General features: G+C 50.0%; 1 protein-coding gene across 1 annotated transcript in view; it reads left to right on the top strand.

Moving 5' to 3' along the window:
- Nucleotides 1-26,681, top strand: part of THRA (thyroid hormone receptor alpha) — a 127,699-nt gene that overhangs the window by 73,782 nt on the left and 27,236 nt on the right. Inside the window, exons 3-5 of the mRNA XM_029573608.1 lie at nucleotides 8,031-8,092; nucleotides 13,223-13,323; nucleotides 22,528-22,675. Coding sequence (XP_029429468.1) covers nucleotides 8,031-8,092; nucleotides 13,223-13,323; nucleotides 22,528-22,675 — 311 coding nt within the window. The remainder of the gene's footprint in view (nucleotides 1-8,030; nucleotides 8,093-13,222; nucleotides 13,324-22,527; nucleotides 22,676-26,681) is intronic.

Raw genomic sequence — 26,681 nt, 5'->3', positions numbered from 1 at the left:
CTGCCTCCAGTCCTTTCAAGGAGGTCAGAGACCTTTCTGAGACACCATAGGGGGAAACCCAGCTGAGGCAAAATCCTCGCAATGAAGTGAGGTTGGTCCAGTCCTTTGTTCCAGCCATAAGCACTGTTTTATGGGGAGTGGACCAAAATTGCCACGGATCAATGGGTTCTCAGTGTAGTAAGACACAGCTATGCTTTAGAATTTGCTTGTCCCATTCAAGATTTATTCCTAGTTTTCCTCCTGTGACCACCTCAACAAGCAGCTGGCAGTTTGGGAAATGCTAGATTGGTTGAAGAGGCTTGGTGCCATAGTCCCGGTTCCCCATGAAGAATGAGGCACAGGAAAGTATTCCATTTACTTTGTTGTGCCAAAGAAGGAAGGCACTTTTCGCCAGATACTGGATCTTAAAAGGGTGAATGCAGCTCTGAAAGTTCCGCATCTTTGAATGGAGACCCTGTGTTCAGTCATTGTGGTGATGCGCAAAGACGAGTTCCTGGCTTCTCTAGATTTGACAGAGGCATATTTGCACATAGCCATCCAGCCGGAGCATCTGCGGTTTATGGGTCTGGTCAACATTTTCAGTTTCGAGCTCTCCCGTTCAGTCTGGTGACGGTATCACGTACTTTCACCAAGATTATGGTGGTGGTGGTGGCAGACTTGCATCAAGAAGGAATTCTGGTATACCCCTTATCTGGATGACTGGCTCATCCGGGCAAAGTTGGAGGACCTCTGTCGTCAATTGATACAGAAAGTTCTGTTGCACCTAGAATCTCTCAGCTGGGTGGTGAACCTGGCAAAGAGCCACCTTGTTCTCTTGGGGGCTCGCTTGTGTTTCTCACAGAGGAGAGAATTTTGAAGCTGCAGGGGAAGATTTGTTGGTTGTTGGGACTGGCAGGGCCCAGAGTCTGGGACCTTTTGCAGGTCCTGGGCTCTATGGCTTCGACATTGGAGTTGACGCCTTGGCATTTGCGCACATGCAACCTCTTCAGAGGGCTCTTTTCTCTCCTGGTGGAATCCACTGACTGTGGAGTTTCATCTTCCCCCACCAATCAAGGGGGTCAGCAGGGGCAGTCTATCATGATGGTTCCTTCAGTCCAATCTGGAATGTGATGTGGAACTAGAGCTTTCGGACTGAGTGATTCTTATCATAGATGATCTGGGTACATACAGGGAAAGGAAAATTGGTTCTTACCTGCTAATCTTCGATCGTGTAGCACAACAAATCAGTCCAGAACCCACCCAATATGTGGAGAAGGAGAGTCATCTGCTCGTTCTGTTCTTGGTGTGGAATGCAAAGTTGTCTGTTGGGGTCAAACTATTGGTTTTACATTACACTTCTAAAGAGGTCACCATCCTTTGATTCTTGGAGGAAGTTAAGATTAGTTGACGTTCAAGTGGTTATTTAGAAATATAGTATTTTGGCTTGGATACAGGTCCATACTGAGGGACTGCAGGTGGTACTCAGAATTATGTAGCAGTGCAGTAAAGCTTTCTCTGTCTCCATTTGCTGGCAGGGATGCAAAACCCAGGACTCTGGACTGATCTGAGGTACTACAGGAACAAAATTTAGCAGGTAAGAACCAATTTTCTTATAACATTCTTATAAGTAAGCCAACACCAGCTCCCGCTGCCCTCACCCCAACCTCTCAATCCTGTTCTAGTGGTGCTCTCTGTACGAGTGTCGAGCATGCTCGCTAACATTGGGCTTGTACCCATGGCTGCTTCGTGCTAGCCACCCAAACCTGGGTAGCCTTGTAACGATCCAAGTCAGTCTAATCTGTGACTTATCCTAAGACATCGTTTTCGGGGTGGGGGCAGGTTATGTTTTTATTTTTGTAAGGATAAAGGTGGTTTTGGTTTTTTTTTTTTTTAATTCCATTTGCTGCGTTTGCTTCTTTTATCTACTTTGTTTGCTTCTTTTAAGAAGCAAACAAAGTAGATAAAAGAGGAGCGAGCCCTGTTGCACAGAAAGGAGTGGCGTGCATGGACTGTTGATTTGATGCACTGCAGACGGAAGGAGGGTTGTGCGCAAGGCAGATTGGGTTTCCATCCACTGAAGCATGTGCAAAAATCTTCAGAAAGTCCAGGTACAGAAGGGGGGGAGGGGGCGCTTCCTTTCCCTGGCCCCCGCTCGCTGCCTGGCCTGGGAAGCTTTGCTCTTCGCTCAGATATCAGATGTTTCTTTGCACACGTTCTGCAGGCTGTACCTGCTCCTGGGGTGCACTCAGGCTCCTCGGGATCTTAGCGAGCGCGGATCGGATCTAACGTGGCCCCTTTCCTGGCCGCCTTCCTTGCTGGGTGCTCATTTGTGTTCTCCTGAGAGAGATGTTTCTCACTTTTATGGAATACGAGATGTTTATCTGTTCTTATTGTGGCCATTCATCACGTCCTCCTCTGATCTTAAATGATTTTCTTTCTTTGACAGTCTAATAATTCAAACTCTGCTCTTGCTTTTTCCTCACTTGCTAGTGTGTGTTAGGGCACTGGAGCATGGTAGCCTCTCGCTGCAGACCGACCCAAGCCAGGCTGCTTGTTCTCTGGGGGGGGGGGGGGGGTCACCGCCTCACTCTGGATCCGTTGAACAGGCTGATCCGGGCCTGGTTTTCCCCCTTGCCTGCAGGGATTTGTACTCCTGAGTTTCTCTGGGAAATTGATGAGAAATGCAGAGCTACAAACTTGCACAGCATCCTCCTGCCCCGGCCGATCTGGAGAGCGGATGACTCAGGTTCTGTGCTCTCTGGCGCCAAACCTTTTTTTTTTTTTTACTTTTCTGGCCCTCTAGAGGTCTTCCATCATCCACTAGTCTGCTCCGGCCCATGATTTTTGGGTCACTATTACTGCAGGCCAGTTCTACCGAAGCAGCAGGGAAGGCACCGTTTTGGTGCAAGGAGTGGGTGGGAGTCCAGTGTCACTGGTGGAATTATGACCCTGCCATGCTTAAAGCTCTTGGAGCCTTCTCCCCAGGCTTGGGAACTGGTTTGCAATGGGACAGACTCTAATTATGGTGGAAACTCAAACTGACCTTTTTACTTTTGCTGTCCTGCTTTTAAAAAAAAAAAAAAAGTCAGGGAATTGTCCAGTTCAGGGCATTATGGTAACATCTACACCCCCTGGATTAGCTGCAGTCTGAGCATATAGTCTAGGCTCATGTGCTGTTTAAGTGACAGCACCGAGCATGCTGGGATTTGTAGTCAGTGAGCAATGCTGGGAGAAGCCTGGCCACACCTCCTTCCTTCCTCCCATGGGCATGGCTGAGTTGTGTGTGTGCCTGGGGGCAGATGATGCCTTAAACTGGAAGAGCTGTACAGATATAGGACTCCTTGGGAGGAAAGGGGGTATTTAGCTCTTCTCTTCACATTCGGGTTTCATAGGAGAGGGGAATATTTGGCTCATCCCTTGCACACTTAGGATGCAGGGTGGGGTGAGGGGGGGTATAGAGCTCAGATTGGGGAAGGAAGGGTGCATTCAGCTGATCTCTTACTGCACATTCAGGATTCAGGTGTAGGGCCTGGCTGCTGGCGCTGGGCCATGCACTGAGGAGACCTCGGCCCTTGGCAGCGCTCCCAGGAGCTGTCTGGTACAGCATGTACTCTCCAAGCTAAGGCTGGGGGGAGGAGGAACCCGGGAGGGGGGGAGGAGGAGAAATGGCCGCTCTGTCTGTCTGACCGCAGAGGAGGAGCTGCTACTGAAGGTGGGGGGGGGGGCCTTTTGGTGTGTTCTTGAACCTAAGCCTGGTGGGGACACTGTAGATTTCTGCTCATATTCTGGCAGAGTGGAAATTCCAGTCAGGTTACATCACTGGAAGGGCTGGAGTAGGTCCCTTCCCCCATGAGCATGGTTTGTTGCATAATAGGACTGCCCCAGCCCTGTAGCCCCAATGCAGCAGAGGACACACGAGGACACACGTGAAGGCAAGAGAATACAAGGGGTCTGGAACTGATTTCCAAAGCATGAGGTAGGTTGGTTATTTTGCTAACTTTGATTTCATGCTTCAGAGGTTTTGGATGTTAGCAGGGACAAGGGAAGGTAGTAAAGACAGGGCCTTTTCCCTTGGAGCAGTGTCACTCTGGCGTGGTGTGGCAGCATGGGCCTGATGTTTTGGACCCCAATGAAGTGCAGGGAGCTGCAGGCATATTTTGCAGGGCCCATACTACAAAACATGACAGTGTTTGGACACAAAGTGCAAGGCTGACCCTCGAAATGCTGACTAGTCTGCCACCCTTTGACTGCTGTTCTTAATGCGTGCTGGCCACGTGGGGTTTGCTTTCTCCTCTCCTTCAGTTTCAGTGAGGCAGGCAGGAGATCGCATTTGATGGTTCTGTAGCCTTGGAGCCTAACCAGCCCTGTCCATTTATAGCATTGCTCAGGACAGCAGGAGGCTGGAAGGGTTCCGGCGAATTCCACTGTGTATTCTGTCAGCTTGGACCCAGCGGGCCGCCCCCAATAAAGGATGAAAGTATTCTGATCCATATGGCCCCCTTAAGTGTCCTAATCAGAAGTAAAAATGTGAACGGTGGAGCAACACTTAGGCCTCCTGATTCCCACTCTGCTCATTTTCCCATCATTCTGACCTGCAGGCGGCTTCTGCAATGTGAGGAAACCCATCTGTAACACCTGTCAAATCCCGGCATGGCCACTCATTGCTCCACAGTGGTCACTTGGCCAATGATGTGTCATACCCGTCCTAGCAGAACCAATATTTGTGCTAATCTCCGTGTATCCTGGGGAGCTTCTCGTGTGTCCCAGCGAGGCTGTAGCAGTTCCTTGCAGGGAGCTTTAGGCTGCACCATTCAGCAGCGCCCCTCCATGGCCGTGGGTTGTCTGGCGGGCGTTCTTCATTCAGCTCACGCTGCGTCTGGACTTCCTCATGTCTGTGCTCATGTTGAAGGATCAGGCACACGTCTGTCCTCCTCCGCTTGTGGCAGAGGGCAGGTTATGCACATTGTTTGGTAGATGTAACCCGGGTTTGCACATGGACAGCCAGGCAGAAGTACTGGGGATGGCCTCCTAGCTCAGCTGGCAGGTGGAGTCCGTTCTCCTTCCCACTCGGGGTCTCTCTCCTTGGCCCAGCATTACTAGCCTTGGAGATGGGGGACTCTCTCTCTGTGCTGGTAGCAAGCCATAAGGTGTGGGGTGTTCTGTGACAGCCCCTGTACTGAAGGTTGTCCCTTCCGGAGCACCATGGGCGGGTTTTTTTTCTTTCTAGCAAAGGTGGGAATAGAGGGTGAAATGTTGCTTTTCTGTATAATTCATGACTGTTTCCTTTTATGAATTGTTTATCACTTGATATTATTTGCATTCTTGTTAGCAGCTCTGGATCCTTTTTTAGAAAAGGGTGGGATACAAGTGCAAATTGAAACACCAGGCAGAGAAGGGACAGAGCATGAACCTTTTTTTTCTTTTTAGTGAGTTTGGTGGAACTTGGTGACTCCTTAAGATCTGGAATGCCTGTGTCCCTGTTAACGAGGGTCCTGGTTTGTCTGACAGAGCAATCGCGCCGAGCTAGTAGATTGTAATCCCTGCTGCTGCTGCTGGCAGAGGGAAGGCGACGTGCCTCGTGCCTCGCTTCCCGAGCAGCTCTGGTGACGCGGGACGGGCTGATCCAGGCCTGGCTTTTTTCTGCATGGCCTACAAGGACTTTACAGTTTGGATTTTCCGTACAAGGAGTTTGGACAGTGGGGTATAAGCAGGGCTTGAGCCGTTGGGTTTGGAGTGGGAGGGGGGGTGTTTTAAGGCCTTCTCCTCGCGTGCACCTGTTGGGGGTGTGCTGGATTCAGCACTGGTACTGGGGGGACTGGGGCAGTGTGGAAAGGTTACAGGCTGGGGGTGAGGAAGTCTCTGTCGTCGCCCAGGCCGGGCCCAGCAACCTGTATTTCCATGTTTGTGGTCCGGAGTTGCCTTGATGTTAGCAGCAGCGTCCGTCATGCGAGCTCCTTGCAGGATCCGTGCCCTCGGGGGCTGCAGGGGGAGCTTAGAATTTCACTTTTTCCCCTATACCCAAGTGGCCTAATCTTGTGGCTTTCCTCAGGGCCTCTTTCCACTCTGAACACCACTCAGGGCTGTCTCTGCGCTTCCTGCTCAGAGATTTTAAAGCTGATTTTTTTTTCCCCCTTCCTCCTTCTGATACTGAGCGAGTTCCACATTTGACTTAACGTGTACCAGACCGGCTGCTCACACGGATGCAGCATTGCCATGAACTGAGCTATTAGCGTCTGCCCTGCTCTCTCATTACAAGGGCAAAAGAAAACAGAATAAGCAGACGAGAAAAGAGAGAGAGAGAAGGGGGTGATCCTGTGTGCTGAGAGCAATAGGAGCAGCTGGGGATGGTCTTCCTTCCCTGCGCTGTTATAGGAGCCCCGGGGTCTTTATTCCCTGCATTGTGTGATTTTAATGGGATGGAAATGCCGGGGGGGGGGGGGGGGGGATGTTGGTGTCTCTCGGTCTCTCTCAGACCCTCCCCAGGCATCCCGGTCCCTTCCATGTACCCTGGATAAGGATTGTGATTTTTATTTATTTATTTCCCTCCTTGCGGGCTTGGCTCAGACCTGAGAGCGTCCGATTTCCCTTCTTGGTGAAAATGGGGATGCCCTGCTGGGAGGGAGCCTGCTGGCGAGATGGCAGAGAAGATTCCTTTCCTCACCGTTCCCAAGCGGAGTTTACTGGGGGCTGAAGGGGCTTCGCTGGTTTCAGACCAGGCCTTTGTGAAACTGCCCTGTGAGTTTTACCTCCTGCACGGAGGGGTAAGGCCAGCACAAAGGGCTCCCCTACAGCTTGTTTGCCTCTCCGTTTCTATATCCCATGTGTTTAGGTATAGGAAATGTTGAAGTGCACTGAATTTTCTTTTTGCCTCTCCTGTCTATTCTCCTCCCCTGGCTGCTGCTTGTTTTAAGAATCACCAGAGGGCTGTTCAGCTTTTTAACATCACTTAAAGGGCTCTCCCAGAGGCAGTGATCCAGCCGGTGCATGCGTTGGTTAAAGCACCGTGAGTTAACCTGGCCTAGTTCTAGGCCTGATTACATCTAGAATTCTGGGGGAAGTAATCGATGATAAACCCCGACGGCGAGGGAGTTGTGGTGTCATTTAGCTTAAAGAAAGCTTGTGTTTTGTTCATTTGTGGGTGCGGGTCTGCCTGCTTCCGTGTCCCTGTGTCGGATGCATTTTTGTTATTGCCGTGGGTTGTGTGTGGAGCTATGCGGTGAGGCAGGGAGCTGCAGGTAGCTCTGAACCAGGCTTAGCTGACTGTGTAGCACCATCATGTGGTTCCCTGTGTTGCCTGGGTAGGCCCAGCTGTGATCCAGCCACGCTTTCCGTCTCAGGGTGCCTGAACGTGCGGAGGTGGTGAGCCCGGATGAGTCTCTCACCACCATGCCCCGCGGGCGCTGGTGGTGATTGAGGTGCTTCTCGTGCTGGCTCCCTTGCGCTGAAACCAGTCTTGATTTATCACAAGAGTAAAGCAGTGCTAGACAGTAGCTCCGCGGCTTCCCCTGCGGTTCACATGCTTGGCAGTAGGGGAATCTTGGGAGTGATGCAGAAGTACCACGTGAGCACGCTGGACCTCTCTGTGGTTTGGGGAGGCAGAAGTGCATTCTCTTGCATTGGTTACGGGTGTGGGGTTTGGCACATCTGATCTGAGTGTATTCGCATGCCCTGTGTCTGTGGAGCTGGAGGGCTTTGTGTGCCGTGTAGGGGAGGGATTGTGTCACTTGGTGAGGGCTGATGCTGGGATTCGGACCATGTACGAAGCCACACGTGAGCGCTGTAAGCCATCCCAAGCAAAGTGCTTCAGAGGAACTGGCCTCACCCTGTTGCATGTCCAGCAGGAAGGGGAGAGGAGGGAAAAATTAGGAAAGATGGAGAGAGCCGGGAGAAGATGCTTCCCTGCTAGCGGAACTGTCCTGCGGGACTTGGTCCTAGGCCATGAACTCCTAATCAGTTTGGTGATTTGCCGAGCCTTTGGTTCCTCCCCCCCCCCCCCCACACACACACACACAACCTCTGTAGTCATCTCTCTGCCATTCTCTTCCCTGCAGGTGGCCGGATGGGAAACGGAAGAGAAAAACCAGCCAATGTTCGGTGAAGACCAGCATGTCAGGTAACTGGCCAGCCACTGCCCTGCACAAACGTCCCCACACTTCTGGGGGAGCCCTGTGGTCAAACTTCAGTCTCTGCTCAGTGCTTCCGTTAAGGGCCGAGTTTGTTTGAGGTCAATATTTAAATCTAGCCAGCTCTGGGGCCCGTCTGCCGTGTCTGGTTAATCTGTCCAGCTAGCTGCTTGACCGGATGAATGTAAATCTTCAGCCACGTGCTATAGCCGGCTGTTCAGCAGCAGCCACTCGTCCAGCTAAGCAGCGTTTGAATGTGGACCCCTCGGTGTTAGGCTGCAACGTTTCGCCTCCTAAATTGTGACCAGGATTCTTTTGCTTCCATCGAAGAGCGGGAGGTAGGTGCCGAGTGCTGAGAACTGGTGTCCAGCACGTAACCTTTTTTACCCTGTCCCGATAGCCACTCACGTTTCCGGAACATAAAGCTTTGTGCCCAGTGACATAAACTCGAAAATGCAGAGGCCGGGAATCCTTCGTGAAAGGGTTTAGCTGCTTAATTTTGGGATTTAAAAGTGTTCAGGCTTGGTTCTCGCTTGCTGCCAGGCGGGAAGCTCCTGTGCCTGTGTGTTTCTATTGCAATAATCTGCTGGGGCCCCTGCGCTATAAAACTTTCAAGAAATTGTTAAAAACTCATCTATGTGTGAAGGTGTTTTTGCAAAGTTTGCAGACAGCCGTTTGCTCAGGTTATATGTGTCTCCTGCAAAGTCTCTTGTTTTATTGTCTTGTATTTTATGGTTGTAACTCTGTAAGCTGCTTAGGCGGCATGGAAATGTTTTAAACATTTCCTGATGCAGCTCGTTTTGCGTGCCTAGAGCAGACGGCCATTAAACTTGGCCCCTTTTGAAAAGGGATGAGGGCTGAGCCCCTGAAAATTGGGGATGGCTGCGGGAGGCAGGGATAAAATGTTAGGCACTTGGCACTGATTTGCATCAGAATCAGAGTAAGTGCAGGTTGAATGTCCGGCCACCGATCCACAAACCCAAGTTCATCTGCGCCTCCCTCTCGCTAGTGTTAGGCTCCTAATGCAAAAACACAACAAGTTTTGAAAACTGACTGGTTTGGCACTAGCTCAGAGGTGGCCAACTCCAGTCCCTGAGAGCCCCAAATGGGCCCAGGTTCTCCAGATATCTCCACAATGAATATGCATGAGTGAGATTTGCATGCACTGCCTTCATTGTATGCAAATCTAGCTCATGTATATTCCATTGTGGAGATCCTGAAAACCTGCCCATTTGTGGCTCTCGGGGACCAAATTGGCCACCTCTGTGCTAGTTGGTTTTCAAAGGCTAGATTTAGATGCCTCACCCACCCGCAGACTCAAAGCCTACTGCAGTTACTAGCAGAGGCTAATGTCAGCAATGAAGGAGATTTAAGAGGTTGTTATAAGGACTTTGTGTTCTTGCAAAATTTATTTCTTGATAAAATATTGCCAGTCTTATTTCTTTGCCCCATTCCTACCATCCCCGAGCTCACAATGTAAAGTGATGGTTGCCCTAGAAGAGACCAGCACTCTTAGCTTCTATGCATCCTAGTGCTACTGAAGCACTACAGATGGCTCCCATATTCTCGTTTTTTGTTTTATTGCAGAGAGATGTTTAATATTAGCTTATTTATTTAAAACCTTCATAGTAAAATAAAAAAAATACATATACTGCAAAATATCATAAACATACACAAATCAATAAAACACAAAGTAAACAAAAAGACATCAGATTTGTGCCTGCCCTGCAAATGCTTCCTTAAAATATATTGCTTTCAGCTGCTTTCTAAACATTTTAATATCTTTCATAGCCCGGAGTTCTGCTGGCAGATTGTTCCATAAAGTCTGTGCTATGCAGGAAAATGCTCGCATTCATGTAGTCTAAATGAAGTCTCAAATCTTTGCACCAGATGACCTCCATGTCCCTAGGAACATATCTTAACTAGTTTAAAAAACAGTGGCAAGAATTTCCACTCTCTAGCAACTTAAAGCCATTACTAAAAGTTTAAACTGAGCTCTCCATTTCACTGGAAGCCAGTGGAGATCACGCAGTAGTCTTAACCCCCATTAATACCCTAGCGGTGGCGTTTTGCAGTAGATGCAAAGCTTTAATATGTTTTTTTGTGGCAAACCAACCAATATATTAAAGTAATCTGTTAGCCCGAAGATTACAGCTTGCAAAAGTGACCCAAACATTTCCTTTGATAGCCACTGCCAGGGTAGCCTCTTCTGCTTAAGCTTTTAAACAACTCTGTCTGCACTACCTTTTTAATATGGGACTTTAGAGTCAATTTTGAATCCATTCTTATTCCTACTTTCATTAACGATACGTAAAGGAATGCCATAGTACTTGAAATCAATTGACAGAATTTGCAAATCCTTTTTTCCTATCCATAAAAGTGGTGTTTTGCTTACAGTCAGGGCTAAGTTTCTCTTCCATCCATGAACCAGTTACGTTCATACATTGAATTTTATGATTCTCTTCCCAGGTCTGGGAGAGATTCCCCCCCCCCCCCAAAAAAAAAATCGCTTTCCCTGTGCATTCTGGGGCATGTAGTTCATTGGCATTATGGCTCTTTGATTCTTTAGGGAGTTGTCCCACTTATGTCAGTAAGGTTGGGGGGTGGGGGGGGGAGCTTCCTATGTCTGGGCTGATGAACCCAGGTGGAGCTGTTCTCCCTTGGCCGCTCCTATCGCAACACGGACTCGGCAGCAGGTAGCCATTACCTAAAGTGTTCTTAGCTTCTGCAGTGGGGGCAAATGAGCCAATTAGCTGGAACCAGAAAAACTGGTTGTAGCCCAAGTCAGCTTGCCAGGATTTCCTCCTGTCATTTATTTTTTCTTAATATGAACTTTTCCTGTGATCACTGAGGCTTTGAGTGTTAAAGAGCTTTCCCGCCGCCGAGAGACACGTAGCCACCCCCAAGGCACGGCAGCTACCAGGGGCAGGGAGGGGAGAGGGGGGGAGTGGGGAGTGCAACAGGAGAGCAGGAAAGGGCCTGGTACAGAGAGGTAAAAATTAATTTTGTTCAGGCTTCGAAGGCTCCCGAGCCCTGGGGATACTACCATAGATGAAGGAAATCTAGGAGCGGGTTAGCTGGAACTCTCCAGTCGGCCCCTTTTCGTTAGCTTGCGTCAGTCCAGCTCGATCCTTCGGCTCAAAATACCATTACTGCTGAACACACGAGATTTCCCCCAAAACATAGTTTTCTCTCCCTCTGGCAAGAGAGAGACTGTGTGGAGAGGAAAGGGCTGGTGTTTTGGGTCTGTGCCTGTACAGTTTGTTCTGAGCTGAATTAAGTCCTAAATAGAGCTGGCCGGGTGCCAGCCTCCCAGCCGTCTCTCGCCACCGCGAAGGCACAGAAGAAAAAAGCACGCAGGCAGAGTACCAGCCGCAGGCCCAACCGGCTTCAGGCCTCCTGGCCCTTTGCATCCCGATTTTGGCCGCCGAACTTGGCAGGCTGCGTGTCTTGAATCGACTGTAAGCTCTTCAGAGAGGGGACTTGTCTGTATGTATCTGTGCTGCATGCACTGGTAGCGCTATAGAAAAAGCAGCTCAGCCTTACCAAGCACTGGGTTTGTAGCTGCTCTCCAAGGGTCTTCCGATGCTTACTGTGGTGCAGAGCCCTTGGCTGTGAAATCTCAGGACTTCCGCCTCGGGGCATTGCGGCTCGGAAGCAGAGGACAGGGACGTGGGCCCAGCTGTCAGCTTGCCAGCCCTAATCGCAGTGAGCTTGCCCACTAATCACGTGTGCTGTGAGGCAGCCCCGCAGTACGACTTTCTCTGCTCACTAGCCCTGGTTGTGAGCCTGTACATTGGAAGAAGAGGAACAGAGTCCCTGGCTGGCTGCTGGGGAGGGGGGGGGGGTGCGTGTTTTATTTGAGGGTAAATTCTCCGGGGCTTGGGGGCCCCTTCCTCTCTTTGCAGGAATTGCCTTGTCCCTTCTGGGCGAGGGCAGCCTGCACCAGTGAGCCTCGATTCCCCCACCACGTCTCGCAGAGCAGGACTGTGTGACCCTGAATGTGCTGGGAGGAGGGTTTGCATCCTCAGGACTCTGCTAACCTGTCCCCAGTGCCAGGGGGCTCTGGAAAGGCAGTTCCTTGGCTGAGCTATTGCTGGCGGGCCGGGAAGGGGTGATGGACACTGAAAAGTTTCTCCCTCAGAACTTTGGTTAAAGTTTTTAAATTGGGGTTCTCTCTCTCTCTCTCTCTCTCCCTCTCTCTGTCTTTCTCTCTCTCTCCCTCTCTCTAGATCGGGCAGTATGGGAGGCGCAGGCCGTGGTCAGTGTGATTTATCCCTTTGTCTACCCTTACATGGAAAAGGATTTTGTTTAAGAGCCAGTGCTGGGTTAGCCTGTGTCTGAAATCTGTTCTCTCACACTTTTGCCAGGGCTCCCATGGGAAGAGACCTCTCTGAGCTGTTTTCTGCTGCTGGTGGTGGGGCTATGCTCTTTCAGTCCTGGCAAGATTTGGGGGGGGGGGGGGGAGATGTACTCTTGGAGCTGCTTCTGGTGGGGAGATCACGGTTTTTGGCATTTATTTTTGGTGATCGCTGGCAGGGGGTTCACGTCTTGAATTGCTACTTTTTGTTTAAGTTGGGTGGGTAGCGTTGGGCGCAGTTAGGTTTTTGCTTAGGTTGGGTGGGCAGCGTTGGGCGTGGTGCCTACAGAAAACTCCCAAAGCCAGAAGGAAGGCAAGGGTCGTGTGTGTTGTGCACTTTTTTTTTTTTTTCTGGTACTGATGGCCATGCAGAGCTGTAGACCTGTTGGTACAGCACTGCCGAGATTTTCACTAAAAGCGCTGCTTGCTGGAGGTGGCACCTCTTCTGTTAGTGCCAACCATTAGCAATGATTATTAAGGCGCATCCCGAGCACCAAGGACAGGAGAGAGGAATACCCTCAGGCAGTGAGGGGGGCGCTCTCTTTTTAAGCATGAGAGGGACTGCAGGCCGCACGCCGAATGAGATGACAGAGAAGCAGAAAAGCCTCTTGGGGGGGGGGGGGTGCTGGGAGGAGGCAAGAAGCTGTTCCCCTGGGGTGGGGGGGAACAGTACTGCATTGGGCTAATCTGGAGGGGACAAACGTTCCTTTAGATGCACTAACACTCTCTTTTTTTTGTTTTCTTGGTTGCTTTTTTCCAGGGTACATCCCTAGCTACCTTGAAAAAGATGAACCGTGTGTTGTTTGCAGTGACAAGGCAACAGGGTATCACTACCGCTGCATTACCTGTGAGGGCTGTAAGGTAAGGAGGAGAGGGGAGGGCCCGAGCTAGAGATCCTCCCCCCTCTTCCCCAGCTGTGCTATGAACCGTGGGAGAGTAGGGGCTGGCCCAGAGCAGAGGGACCTCTGGGCCGCACTGAACTATGCCCGACAGTTCAAACCCGCAGTCGTGTCCTGGGTGGCGGAGGAGCGTGCAAACCCGACTCCTCCAGCACGGGAAGGCCAGAGGCTGACGGGAGTGGAGGGCAGGGAGAATCAGCATGGGGGTGGGAACTATGCCAGGAGGTACATGAGAGGCGATCTGGCCCATAATCACATTTTCCCCACCCAAAAAAAGCTTGAATAAATTACCCAAACACATCAGAGAGGTCAGAAAACTTTTTTTTAATATGCAAATATATTTTAGAATTGACACAGTCTACCCCTGAGCTGGGGGGGGGGGCTAGACAGGAATAGTCAATAAAAGCTATAAATAGATGCAGTGTTATCCAGACAAGCGTGGGGATGTGGCCTGTGCCAGAAGCTGACTGCGCACTGAACCCATCTGCTTCTGAACTGACTCCTGAGAGGGGCACCAGGCACCAGGGAAGGGTCTTCTCCTGGTCTCGTCCCCAGGGGTCCCAGAGAAATGAATGGGGAGACGGGGAGGGGTTGGTTGCTTGGCTCGGAAGCGCTGGGAAGATCAGCTTTCAAGCCGTGGCACAGGAAGGGTAGAGAATCCGAGCAGGTTACCTCCTGATGCTGGCAGAGGCTGAGAATAGCATCGGGTACCCAGGGAGGAGCTGAAACATTATCTTTCAGCTCGTGACAAGCCACCTGCATGTGCTGTGAGTGTGCGCCCTCCTCTCTGAGGGGTCTCTTACAGTGTAAGACGTGCGGCTTCCTTACGAGCAGTGAAGCCCTCCTGGGTGGTTTCTCTCCGGAGGGGGTGGAGACCGGGCTGCTGCTGCTCCTCCGTATGTCCTGCGTCCGTCCTATGCGAGTGTTGAACGTTTGCAGCAGCGTGGACGCCTGCCAGGTGCTGTGAGTCGGGTGTAGATCTATTGTGTGGACTGCAGAAGACTGGGACAGGAGTCCTGCTGCGTTGCAGTTACTTGTGAGTGGGTATTACCCAGGTGGAGAGAGGGAGAGGGAGCCAGTCTGGGCATTTCCTGCCTCTGGCAGACGGCTCTTTTCCAAGAGGTCATTAGCTTGCAGGAAGCCTGCTTCCCTCTGGGCATGATCGCCTAATCCTTCAGCCGGGAAAGGTCTGGAATGGTGAGTTTTGAAATGCAGACGAGAGCCAGACACCGGCTGATGGATGACTCTTACTTCAGAGAAAATTACTCGATAGGAAAAGTAAAACTGCACTTGTGCGTCTCTGTGCTGGGGTAATGATGTTCAGGAGAAGCCCCGGGGAGTTCACCCAGGCGTGGTGGGCGTTAGACTGCCAGGCCGGAGCTCGGGCTGCAGCAGAGGGTGGTGTGGTGCCAGTAGGCCACTGCTTCAGTGGTCTGAGAAGCCGTGGCTACGCTGCCTGGTATCGAGGGGAGGGACTGTAACGTACTGAGAGGTGGCAGGCGTGCGGGGAGAGGCAGGAGGTTATTGATGAAGTTTGCAGATGGGGTTTCTTGATGGGAGGAGAGGAAGGGGAAATCCTTGATTTCACGCCCCCCTCCCCCTGCTTGTTAATAATACACTAGCTTTAAACCAGGGGCAAGCTTGATATTAAAAGCAGAATCGCATGTGGCGAAAGTTTAACAGCTGCTGGTTAGCAGAAACCAGGGGCCACACGTACTAACTAAACATGCCCCCCCATTATTAACACAAAATGGAAAAAAAAATCTGCTGGCACTCAGCACTGCTGGTGTCTGACGTGGGAAGCGAGGACCCCATGACCCTGCCACAGTCCCGAGCCGGTCTTCGTCTTTCCCCTCCCCTCTTCACACTAGGGGTCCTCTGTGGCTTTCTTGAATTCTGTGTTTTTTCCTTCAAATCCCTAACAGAAGCAAAAACAAATCTGTTCCTTCAGATGTGCTAATTGTACCAGCTCTTGACTACTGTAGCTCGGTCTCGATGGGTCTGGCAGCAGCTCTCACAGAAAGGGGGTGCTGGCCGTCCCATCGAGGGGGCTGGAGCGATAGCTTGGAGTTCTCTGCTGGAGGCTTTGGGCCTGGTTACGTGCGCAGGGCCTTCCAGGACAGTTCCGGCAGGCTGCAGTCTAGAGGACTTTTCATTCTCTTATATCTGTCTTTCTGTTCTGTTTTGTTGATTGTTTTTCTTTGTTAGTTGCTTACAGCAGTAATTTAGGCGGTACGTATGGTTTTTGAAATAAATAATACAGGAAATGACAGGCTAAAGACCAAAGTGGCCCATCCCATCTGCCCTATTTTGGGCACCCAAAAGTACAAATTCCCATTTTCCTAGCGTGAAGCCAGATGGACTCAGGACCAGTGGGTTATGTGCTCTTCTGCTAGCAGATGGAGACGGAGTCAGATTTCAAAGCTGACGTCACTAGATACACCCCTGTAGTGACCTCAGCTCTTCAGTATCTCTCAGTCTCCTAGCAGATGTGGACGCTATCCCACGCAAAGAAGAAACAAAATGTAGCTTAAGGAAGATTGAGCTCCGCTCTCCTGCGGTGATACCTAAGGGTCCCTCCCCCAGTTGAGAATTCCTGAGGTGATCTCCAATATCCCTCAGAAGTGTGCCTTGGTCCGGTAGACGGTTCCCGGCGTGGACTTAGCCCCCAGAGTGGCTGAAAGGCAGCGGGTGCAGAAACTAACATGGCAGGGAAGGTAATTCCCTCCCCCCCCCACCACAGCTGGAGACCGTCCGGCACACGATCGGTAAGCGCCGAGACCAGGTAAGAAAAAATCTTTAAATTCAGGTCTCCCATCTCCACAGCTCAGATTGCCTTACCGAATCCGTCCCGGCGAGGTTAGAAAGGAGCACCGATCGGGTTGAGCAGCCTTGGTTAGGCTAGGCCCCCATCCGGTGCAAGGGTCCACACACATGGAGACCCTCGGGGGGCACCATCTTCCCTTCTCGCCGGCGGTACGCACGGGGCAGGCCGGGTGGCCGATGCACCTAACTTGTGCGCGTCCAATATAGACGCATGCATAGCAGCGCGCCCAACTGAGCGCACCCATGCGCATAACTACACACACAGCCGCGTTTACAACTGCACGCGTGCAAACACATAGAAACAATGGCACCGGTGCCCAAGAAGGCCAGAAGGCACTCTCTTTGCACAGCCTGCCAAGAGCCGCGCAGTCTGAATTGGAGTCCTGCCTGTGTCAATATTGTGAAGAAGCCCAGGGGGAACCAAAGCAAGGTTCCCGGAACTACTGAAGATAGCTTCCCGGACCTTTGCATCTCCAAGATGGCTTCCCCACAGAAGGGCACCTCTGGGGCCCCTACTCAGACTCCCCCTGGGATTAACATGGACCCAGGGACCACCTCCTGGTTGGAATTTTTCAAGGGCTGCAAGCCTTCGTTCAGGTGCAATCAGCCCCAGCTGTGCCCCAGACTCAACCCCTTCCGGAAGCACAAGATCCTCCCCGCCATGCTCAGATACCTGGCCTAACCAAGAACTTCCCTAACGGACCCAGACACCTCAGATGATGAGAGTGACTCCCTGGAAGAAGGAGAAATCCCTCCATGAATGGAACCATACCGAACCATGCTTCACTTCTTTCACAAGGACAAATTACCAGCCCTTGTTTCCCAGACTCTGAATGCGCTGGGTATTCCTGGCACGGACCCTTTGACGGAACCAAAGAAGAACCCCATCTTGGTGTTCCTTCGTAAGGCCTCATGCTATTTTCCAATGATGGAAGCCATCCAGGAACTGATTGACCTGGAATGGGATGCCCCAGAGGCCAGCTTCAAAGAGGGTTGGGCCTTGGAAGCCCTATGCCCTCTAGAACCAGTGAAGAAGGAATGCCTGCGTTTCCCGAAAGTGGACGCTATGGTCTGTGCCGTCTCAAAGCGAACAACGATTCCCGTTGAGGAAGGGGCTGATTGAAGGACACTCAGGACAGACGATTGGAATCCATTCTTAAGCAGGCCTTTGACGCAACAGCAATGACACTGCAGATTGCTTCCTGCTGCGCACTGGTGGCGTGTTCCTGCTTGCTCCTCTCGAGAGATGCAAATAACTCCGGAACCTATACTGGTGAGACAATGGAACCTGCAGCAGCCTTCCTCATGGAAGCAAGCTCACACCTGGTATGCATCTCAGCCAGGGGCGTTGCCTCGGTAGTGGCAGCCAGAAGACAACTATGGCTATGGAATTGGTCTGCGCACGCGACATCTAAAGTGAATCTCACAAGAATGCCTTTTAAAGGATCTCTTGTTCGGAAGCAAATTGGAGAAATTAGCCAGCAAATGGGGCGAATCCCCAGTGCCTCAGCTACCGGAAGATAGGAATAAAAGATCTCAGCGTCCCTCCCCCAGAAGAACCAAGGGCAGAGGATTGCAGCACTTTAGACCCTATAGGAACTCGCAGTTCCAGGCACCTCATCCCTCCGGAAGGTCCCCAGCCCTTTCGGAACAGACAGACCAAGAGGGGAGCAGGCCTGGGGGCATGCTCCAGCCGTGCTCCACAATGAGAGTGGGCCGACCCATCCACAGGAAGAGGATATAAGGGGTCGACTTGCCCTCTTCTACCAAAGATGGGTCGAGAACGTCTGACAAATGGGTTCTAAACATCATTCTAGAAGGTTACTCTTTGGAGTTCTGAAGCATCCCTCGAGACTAATTTATGATGTCACCCTGCCACTCCCATTCCAAGAGATTGGCAGTAGAAACCATTCTCACAAGACTACTCAGTCTGAAGGCAATAACCCCAGTTCCCATGCCCCAACAAAATACAGGGCGCTATTCCATCTATTTTATCATTCCCAAGAAGGAAAGATCTTTCCAGCCCATCTTGGACCTCAAGAACGTCAACAGTCATCTGCGAGTTCTACACTTCCGCATGGAAACTCTTCGCTCTGTAATAATGGCAGTACAACCGGGAGAGTTTCTAACCTCCCTGCACCTTTCCGAAGCCTACCTTCACATCCCAGACCATCAGGATCACCAGCACTTCCTGTGCTTTGCGATACTGGGCCACTATTATGAGTTCCGAGCACTACTCTTCAGCCTAGCAACCGCCCCCAGAACCTTCACCAAAATCATGGTGGTCGTGGCGGCAACACTGAGGAAGGAAGGGATCTTGGTACACCCTTACCTGGACGATTGTCTAATCAGGGCAAAGTCTTCGGAAGAGAGACAGCAGTTGACCAGCAGAGTCAAGAGCCTACTGCAGGAACTCTGTTGGGTCGTGAACACTGGCAAGAGCAGTCTGCAGCCCTCTCAATCGCTAGAGTACCTGGGGGCCCGTTTCGACACCAAACAGAACAAAGTCTTCCTCCCTCCCGCGAGGAGAAGGAAACTAATAGAACAATTACGACGATTTGTCCTCAGCCTCATGGCATCAACCCTGGAAGTCGTCCTTTGGGCAAGGGCCCATATGCGACCGTCCCAGCGCTCCTTACTGTCACGATGCAACCCACTGTCCCAGGACTACTCAATTCGCCTCCAACTACCAGCAGAAGTACGTTCTCAGCTCCAGGGGTGGCTACAGGAAGACCACCTAAGCAGAGGAGTAAGCCTATCCCCACCGAACTGGATCTTGCTCACCACGGATGCAAGCCTGCAAGGGTGGGGAGCCCACTGTCAGTAACTGACAGCCCAGAGACAATAGAACAAGGAAAAGGCGGAATGGAACATAAATAGCCTGGAAGCTCGAGCAGTCAGACTAGCGTGTCTCCAATTCAGTCATAACTCCGAGGCAAAGCAATTCGAGTAATGTCAGACAACACGATAACAGTTGCTTACATCAACCGCAATGAAGGAACCAAGAGACAGCAGATGTATCTGGAGATAGACCCTCTCATGGCATGGGCGGAGATAAACCTACAAGGGATCTCGGCCTCCCACATCACAGGAAAAGACATCGTCTCAGCAGACTTCCTCAGCAGAGAGAGCCTGGACCTGGGGGAATAGATGCTGTTGTCCAGACTTGGCCAGAGGAAGGCTTACTGTATGCCTTCCCCCCCCCCCCCCCCCCCCCCCCTTGGCCACTGCTGGACAGGTTCATCCGCAAGATAGAACATCACAGGGGACTAGTTCTACTAGTGGCCCCGGATTGGCCAAGACGACCATGGTATGCAGAAATGCAAAGACTCCTTGCAGGGAACCCTCTGTGCCTACCTCCACACAGGGACCTTCTCCGGCAGGGCCCAATTCTCCACAAAGATCCATCTTTATTCTCTCTTATGGTCTGGCCCTTGAGAGGACTCGCCTGAAGAAGCACTGTTACTCAAAGGCTGTGATTGACACCCTGCTCCGAGCGCGCAAGTTCCCACATCCCTGTCATACATACCGATCTGGAGAGTATTCGAAGCCTGGTGTGAGGACCGCGGGATTCTCCCGCGGAAAGCCAAGATCCCCATGATTCTGGAGCTCCTACAGGACGGTATGAAGAAGGGGTTGTCACTCAACTCCCTCAAGGTCCAAGTAGCCGCACTGACCTGCTTCAGAGCAGAAGTGGACGGTATCCGGCTATCAACCCACCCGGACTTGACCTGCTTCCTGAAAGGGGTTAAACAACTCTGACCACCCCTAAAGTGGCCAGTGCCTCTATGGAATCTCAATCTAGTATTAGACTTCCTAGCTGGGGCTTCCTTCAGAACAACACGCGATCTGTCACTACGCCTCTTAACATTGAAGACGGCATTCCTGGTGGCAATATGTTCAGCTCATCGCATCTCCGAACTACAGGCACTATCCTGTCGGGAAGCGTTCCTCAGGTCCACACCTGGAACCATACAACTGCGCACTGTCCCCTCCTTCCTTCGGAAAGTGGTTTCCGAGCTTTACTTGAATCAAACCATCTTGCTACCAGCTCCGGATGAACATAAGGACTTGGAAGACTCACGCTGCCTTCTTTGCCACCTGAATATCGGCAGACTCCTGGTGCGATACCTGGAAAGATCGGAACTGGTGTGCAAAACGGATCGCTTGTTCGTTCTTCACAACGGGAAGAAATAAGGAGAAGCGGCCTTGTGGGTGACCATAGCCCGCTGGATCAAAGATGTAATCAAGGCAGCCTACATAGAGGCAGGAAAGCCCTTACCATTACAGGTTAAGGCTCATTCTACGAGGCCCCAGGCAGTCTCCTGGGCAGAAATCAAGCTACTGTTGCCCGCCGAGATCTGTCGGGCGGCAACGTGGTCCTCCATGCCCACCTTCTCCAGGTTCTACCATCTTGGATGTTCAGGCCCGAGAAGACGCAGCCTTCACAAGGGCAGTATTAAGTGGGCCACAGGCAGCCTCCAGCCCTGTCCGGGAGTAGCTTTTGTACATCCCATTGGTCCTGAGTCCATCTGGCTACACTCTAGGAAATGGAGAAATTACTTACCTGATAATTTTGTTTTCCTTAGTGTAGACAGATGGACTCTGCATCCCACCCACAGCTGCCCCAGAAAAAGGAGAACCTCTGATAACAAACCTCGAGACTAAGCAAATACAGGTAAGCCACGGCCTACCCCTAGTTCAAGACACCCACAGTTTGTCCGGTGTCGGCGTTAATTGGTTGAGTGCACTGGCGGTCTCCAGTTTGGAAATTAGTTGAACCAGTTCAAGTTTTGCTCAAATTTAATCAAATTATTTACACAAAGATATATCCACAATGGCTTTTCGAAGAGATTACTGAACAGCTGAGGTTACTGCAGGGGTTATCTAGAGTGACCTCAGCTTTGAAATCTGACTCCGTCTCCCATCTGCCAGCAGGAGAGCACATAACCCACTGGTCCTGAGACCATCTGTCTACACTAAGGAAAATGAAATTATCAGGTAAGTAATTTCTCCAATGCACCCCACCATCTCCTCCTTTTATCCAACCTTTAAAACCATTTCCTACCACTGCCTCCCCCCATGCCTCTTGGTGTTGGCTGTTTAATTTATTGATTTATAAATCAATTTGAAGCCTTGCCATTCGGAGCAGCCTCATGGGCTAAGAACTTAGGAAGTCGGGGTTCAGTCGGGGTTCAGTTTGGGCAGGGCAAGCCACTTCATTCTTCATTGCCTCAGGCACAAACCCTCTGGTGACAGGGAAGTTCCTGCAGTACTTGAATGTAATAGGCTTTCAATTGTGTGAAAGACAGAACAGAAATAATTAAAACAAACAACCTACTTTGATTCTTCTGAGGTCTGCTCCCAAGCCCCTTCCTTCTGCGCCTCATCACCACACTTCTTTTGCACCTAGATTAGCGAGGCTGTCGTAACTTATGTCTGGCCTCCCCATGCTCACCGAAGTGTCAATTTCAGCTGGGCTTCCCCGTGCAGGTCACCGCAATAACTTAAATGGAGGTTCTCAGGGCACGCCCAGCCAGTCAGGTTTTCCGGAGATCCACCATGAACCTCCGTAGGAGAGATTTGCATGCAATGTATGTAAATCTGTCTCGTGCACATTCATGGTGGATCTCCCGAAAACCTAAGAGAAGCACTGCTTTTAAGAATTGTTCTTGCAGCACCATCTTGATAGCCCAGTTGTGCTGTTCTGGGCAGAACCACCACTCAGTGGGTGATTTCACCCTGAAGCAGAGAGAGTTTTGCGGTCTGACCCCACATATCTTTACCTCAGCGTTATTTCAGACCTGAGCTGCCCCCTTTTTTTGCAGCTGGGAGCAGTGTCTGAGGCTGCTAGCCAACTGGTTCAGGTTGGGGTATAATACCAAGGCTCCACTAGGAGGGTGACATCACACGGTGTGGCATCCAGTTGGTTCACGCTGGCTGTGATGTCATAGCATGGGTGATGTCATTTGAGGGGGAGGCACTCCCTGCATTGAAAGAGCCTGAGAAATACTGAGGCAAGCAAATTATCATTAGTGTTTCAACTTTTGTAAGCGTTTGAGGAAGATAAAGCTCTGCGGCCAGGAACTTGGGGTGGGAGTGAGAGGAAGTGGCTCGTCTTCCATCTTGGGCAGTGGGAGTAGAGAAGACCTGTGCAGTTGTAATCGCTTTACTGCAAGGGAATTGTCTTGAGTTCCAACTATCCTAGCGGGGGTCACTTTGGGAGCCATTGCAGAGATCAGTGTGGGAAAAGGGGTAGTCGGGGAACTCCCTTTTGGGGAGTGAGGAGTTAACTGTTGTCCTACTGCCCACCTTCCCCCTCACCCCCCACCCCTTGCAGGGATTTTTCCGAAGGACGATCCAGAAGAACCTACATCCGAGCTATTCATGCAAGTACGATGGCTGCTGCATCATCGACAAGATCACACGCAATCAGTGCCAGCTCTGCCGCTTCAAGAAATGCATCGCTGTGGGCATGGCCATGGACCGTAAGTGCTCTGCTGGGGCCTCTGCTGGCACAGCCTCCCGCCCAGTAAAACAGTAGAGTTTTAGTATGGTGGAGTTATGTTACTGTAATGGAGGGAGTGTCACCACATCTGGACAATTTTTGTATGGTGAGTAGTAAGGGAAACATCTTAGTTCAGCCCAGCCAGAGATTGCCTTTAGCCAATGTGCTATACTCTTAGGTATTTTTTTGTATTTGCATTCTGCTCCCAAATATCATCAGACACTGAAATACATTTGTTGTGTGTGTATGTGTGTCTGTGTGTATATATAATGTATGTTGTGTGTGTATATATAATGTAATGTGTATGTATGTTGTGTGTGTGTATATATTATGTATGTTGTGTGTGTGTGTGTATATATATAATGTATGTTGTGTGTGTATATATAATGTAATGTGTGTGTGTGTGTGTGTGTTTAATATTTACATACCTATGGCTGGTTTTCTGGAAGGAGTGGTAGTGATTGTTGAGTTTATCAAAATCTCAGGGCACACTAAGGCGATGAAAGTTATTTTTGGGGGAGGATACCTAGGGCTCCGTGTGCTGGGGATGGGAAATACTTTTCCTAATGAGCTGTACTTAATTGAAGCCTGACTTATTTCAGGAGGCATTTTTTGAGATTTTTCCTATGTTTTGTGACATTTTATAGGATCTTATAATGTTTGAAGGTCATGCACTACTCTATATCGGTTGTAATGATGGTCTGAATGATTTGACGTTTGTCATTGTCGTGAATATTGTTTCATGCATGGCTTCACCAAATCTGCAGAATTATTTTTTTTAAATTTATCAATTATATAATTATTACAAGCATCCACTTGTGTTAGAATATCCTACAGCACAAATTATAGAAATATCAATTTCAGAATATTCAACATTAGTAACATGATTCAATTCTATGCATGTAGTCAAATATAAGAAATAAGGGAGAGCTTTAACAATTGAGCGTCAAGAAGAAAACATAAATCATACTTAACAAGAAAATAAAGGTGACCTGAACGGTTCTCCGCAATTATTCAATACACTCAAACAGCCTGCTTATATGGGGCTAGGGTGTGAATCCAGGAATGCCCTCAACTGTACTGGATCAAAGAAAACGTAGCGTTGAGCCTGATACATTAAACAACATTTGCATGGAAATTGAAGTTTGAATGTTATTCCTTTCTGCACAGCTTCTCCTCTCATTCCCAAGAAAATTTTCCTCCTCAGTTGGGTCTATTTTACTAAATCTTGATAGCACCAAACCTTTTGGCCAAAAAATATCTGACTATTTCTAAAATAGTACTTAAAGATATTATTTTTATCCATTAGAAATGTAAACATCACTAATAGAGGTCTACAACATGTAACATTCAAATCCTGAGACGGATTCAACAGATTAGACAATTCTGGTGGTTCTTGTTGTTCATTATCTTCTCTCTCATTTGAATAAAGGTAATATGCTTTTGATATCAGAGGTTTCAGTTCATCTGGTATCTTTAATATTTGTGAGACATACAACTTAAATAGTTCTATTGGTGAAATCTTCTTAAGAACTGGAAAATTCAAAAATCTTAAGTTGTGAGCTCTCAAAACATTTTCTATTTTCTCTAATCTTTTATCAACTTCCATATCTTTTTGCATTATAGATGTATTCACTTTTTCAACTGCTTTAACTTTTTCTTCCAATTTGTCAATTTTATTTTTCTGTATTTTTATCTCCGTTGCATTTTCCTTGACTTGTTGTTGGACTTCTATAACTTCTTTAGTCAGGCCCAAAATCGCTTTTTCTAAGGACTGGAGAGCTTTCCAAATTGTGTTTAATGAGATCTCAGGTTCCGTTAATGCTATTATCTGTATTGGGGCAGCCTGAGTTCCAGCTTCGCCCCCACAAGCTGCTAGGCCAGCACCGCTTCCATGGCCTATCAATCTTAACCCTGCATCGAGATCAAGTCCCGTACTTCCCCCTACTTCTCCGGGTAGTACCTTGTCTCCTTGCTCCTGTGTGATAAGTCCTTCCTCGTCTTGAGTCTGTCGGGATGCCTCAGCCTCCCCTCAGAGCGTCTCCGTGGTGCTCTTTTCACCCCGCAGACTGCTTTCTTCCCCAAGGCCTGGTGGTGCTGGCCTTTTCGGTGAGCCGGGGCTTAAAGATATTTCGGTCGGGGACGTTGGCTCACGCTCCTGAGCTCGATCCCCTGCGACCTTCTCATCCGGCATTTGCGGCGACACAGCGGCGAAAAAACTCCCGCTCCTGGGTTGCGATGACTCCAGAGGGGTGGAGGAGCTCTCTCCAACCCTCACCCGGGCCTTGCGCTTTGTATGGGGCATCGTGGCAATTTTTCAGTAAGCAATTCCTCAGGAGCTCTTGACGCCGTGGCCGTTCAGGGCGCCATCTTGGAAAGCTCTCCCAAATCTGCAGAATTTAAATACATAAATAAATTACAATTTACCTTGGACTGCAGGTTAGTGGCAGGGGGGAAGACTTTAATTTGAGAATTTGTCACCCTTCCAAACGGATGTATAGTGGGAAGGCAGCCACGTTACAAAAAAAGGGAAAACCAAAAGCAAGGAACAGAGAGAATGAAAGAGGGAGCACGTCCGCACTCTGGGACGCAGTAGCCGCACCCCCCCCCCCCCCCCCCCCCGGCTCCTGGAATGACAGCCCGTGTGCTGTGCGTTTTGGGCTTGCAGCAGCATTTGCATTGCTCTCTGTGCCCCTGGATCCTCTACCTTGGATTAATGGCATCAGGGTATTAACACAAATCATTTTAATATTGTGAGTGATTCTGATGGACAATTTGGTATTATAGGAAAATATATTAAGTGTCTAACAGCATAGATAAAGGTGGGCGATTACAGCCCAAGGGCCCTCAAACGCTGTTAAATGATTGCAGTGTATATTGGCATCTCATATAACACCCGTCTGAAGTAGTAAGCCCACTTTTCCCTGTACAGTTGTGGGGTTTTGTTGCATTTGATACTTTTGCACTTTCGTGTGTAGCTGAGAGCCCTGCACCCCCCCCCCCCCCCCCCGAGGGGAGTCCCCTATCTATCTTTTCAGGCCCTAGTGGTACTTCAGAGTCGCTTCACCTCCTTGGGGCTCCTTTTTGTCCTGTTGTATTTGGAAGGACTTCACTTCTGGAAGTTCGCATGCAGTGTTGGCACCAGAAATGTGCCTCTCGGCCATCCACACCAGCAGTGGCTGCACAGCTGTTTCTGCAGTGTTGACATTGGTAGGAAGGCATGGCGTACTGTGTGTTTGGGTTGTCTTTTTTTTTTTGTGCGTTAACCAGTGCCGGATATCGCTCTGCCAGGTGCCATGTAACTTCCCTCTGGCAGTGTGTAATGCCTCCTTCAGCCTCGAACCCCAGGGAGATTGTCCAGGTAGTGTGGCGAGGGCCGAGGGGGTTGCAGTTCTCCATTGCGTGGGTCGCAGTCGCTGACTGTTCTCTCTGGCTTGGCTGGCTTCTTTGCTGGGAGAACTCTGCCAGCTCCCCCTGGCTTGTCAGGCCTTAAGACTCTGAAGTTTTTTGGCTCGCTTATGGCTGCTGCTGTCCAAGGCCTGATTTTGCCTTGATTAGCGGAACACTTTGCTACACACTTTCCTACCACTGCTAATCAATTGTAGCTGAAGATGAATTGAAAGGCCTAGTTAAAACTGACTAATCAGTTCTAGAAATCTCCAGCAGCCCTGGTTACATGCGGGGGAAGGGAGGGTCATTTATTAAATATCTCTCCTTTAAAAATCAGATCACAAGTGCAGTGAGCTGGGGGAGGTCTCAGCTTAGCCACAGTTGACCTCTGTCTTTCAGGCTTCCTTGCGTGCCTCGGAGTTTTTTGCCCTCTAACTCTCCTCCATCCGTGATTTCTTACCTCTCTTCCCTCCCTCCAGTTTTTTTTCTTCTTTCTGTATCTCTCCTTTTGTATCCTGCTTTGCATTTCCAGAATGTGTTTTTTTAATTTTAATTCAGAAGAAACCGCAGAGTATATAAGTAAAACAAGAGATCTA

Source organism: Rhinatrema bivittatum, chromosome 12 (assembly GCF_901001135.1).
Source record: "Rhinatrema bivittatum chromosome 12, aRhiBiv1.1, whole genome shotgun sequence".
Lineage (NCBI taxonomy): Eukaryota > Metazoa > Chordata > Amphibia > Gymnophiona > Rhinatrematidae > Rhinatrema > Rhinatrema bivittatum.
The sequence above is the reverse complement of the archived record's forward strand: the minus strand, read 5'-3'. Positions and strand labels throughout refer to the sequence as shown.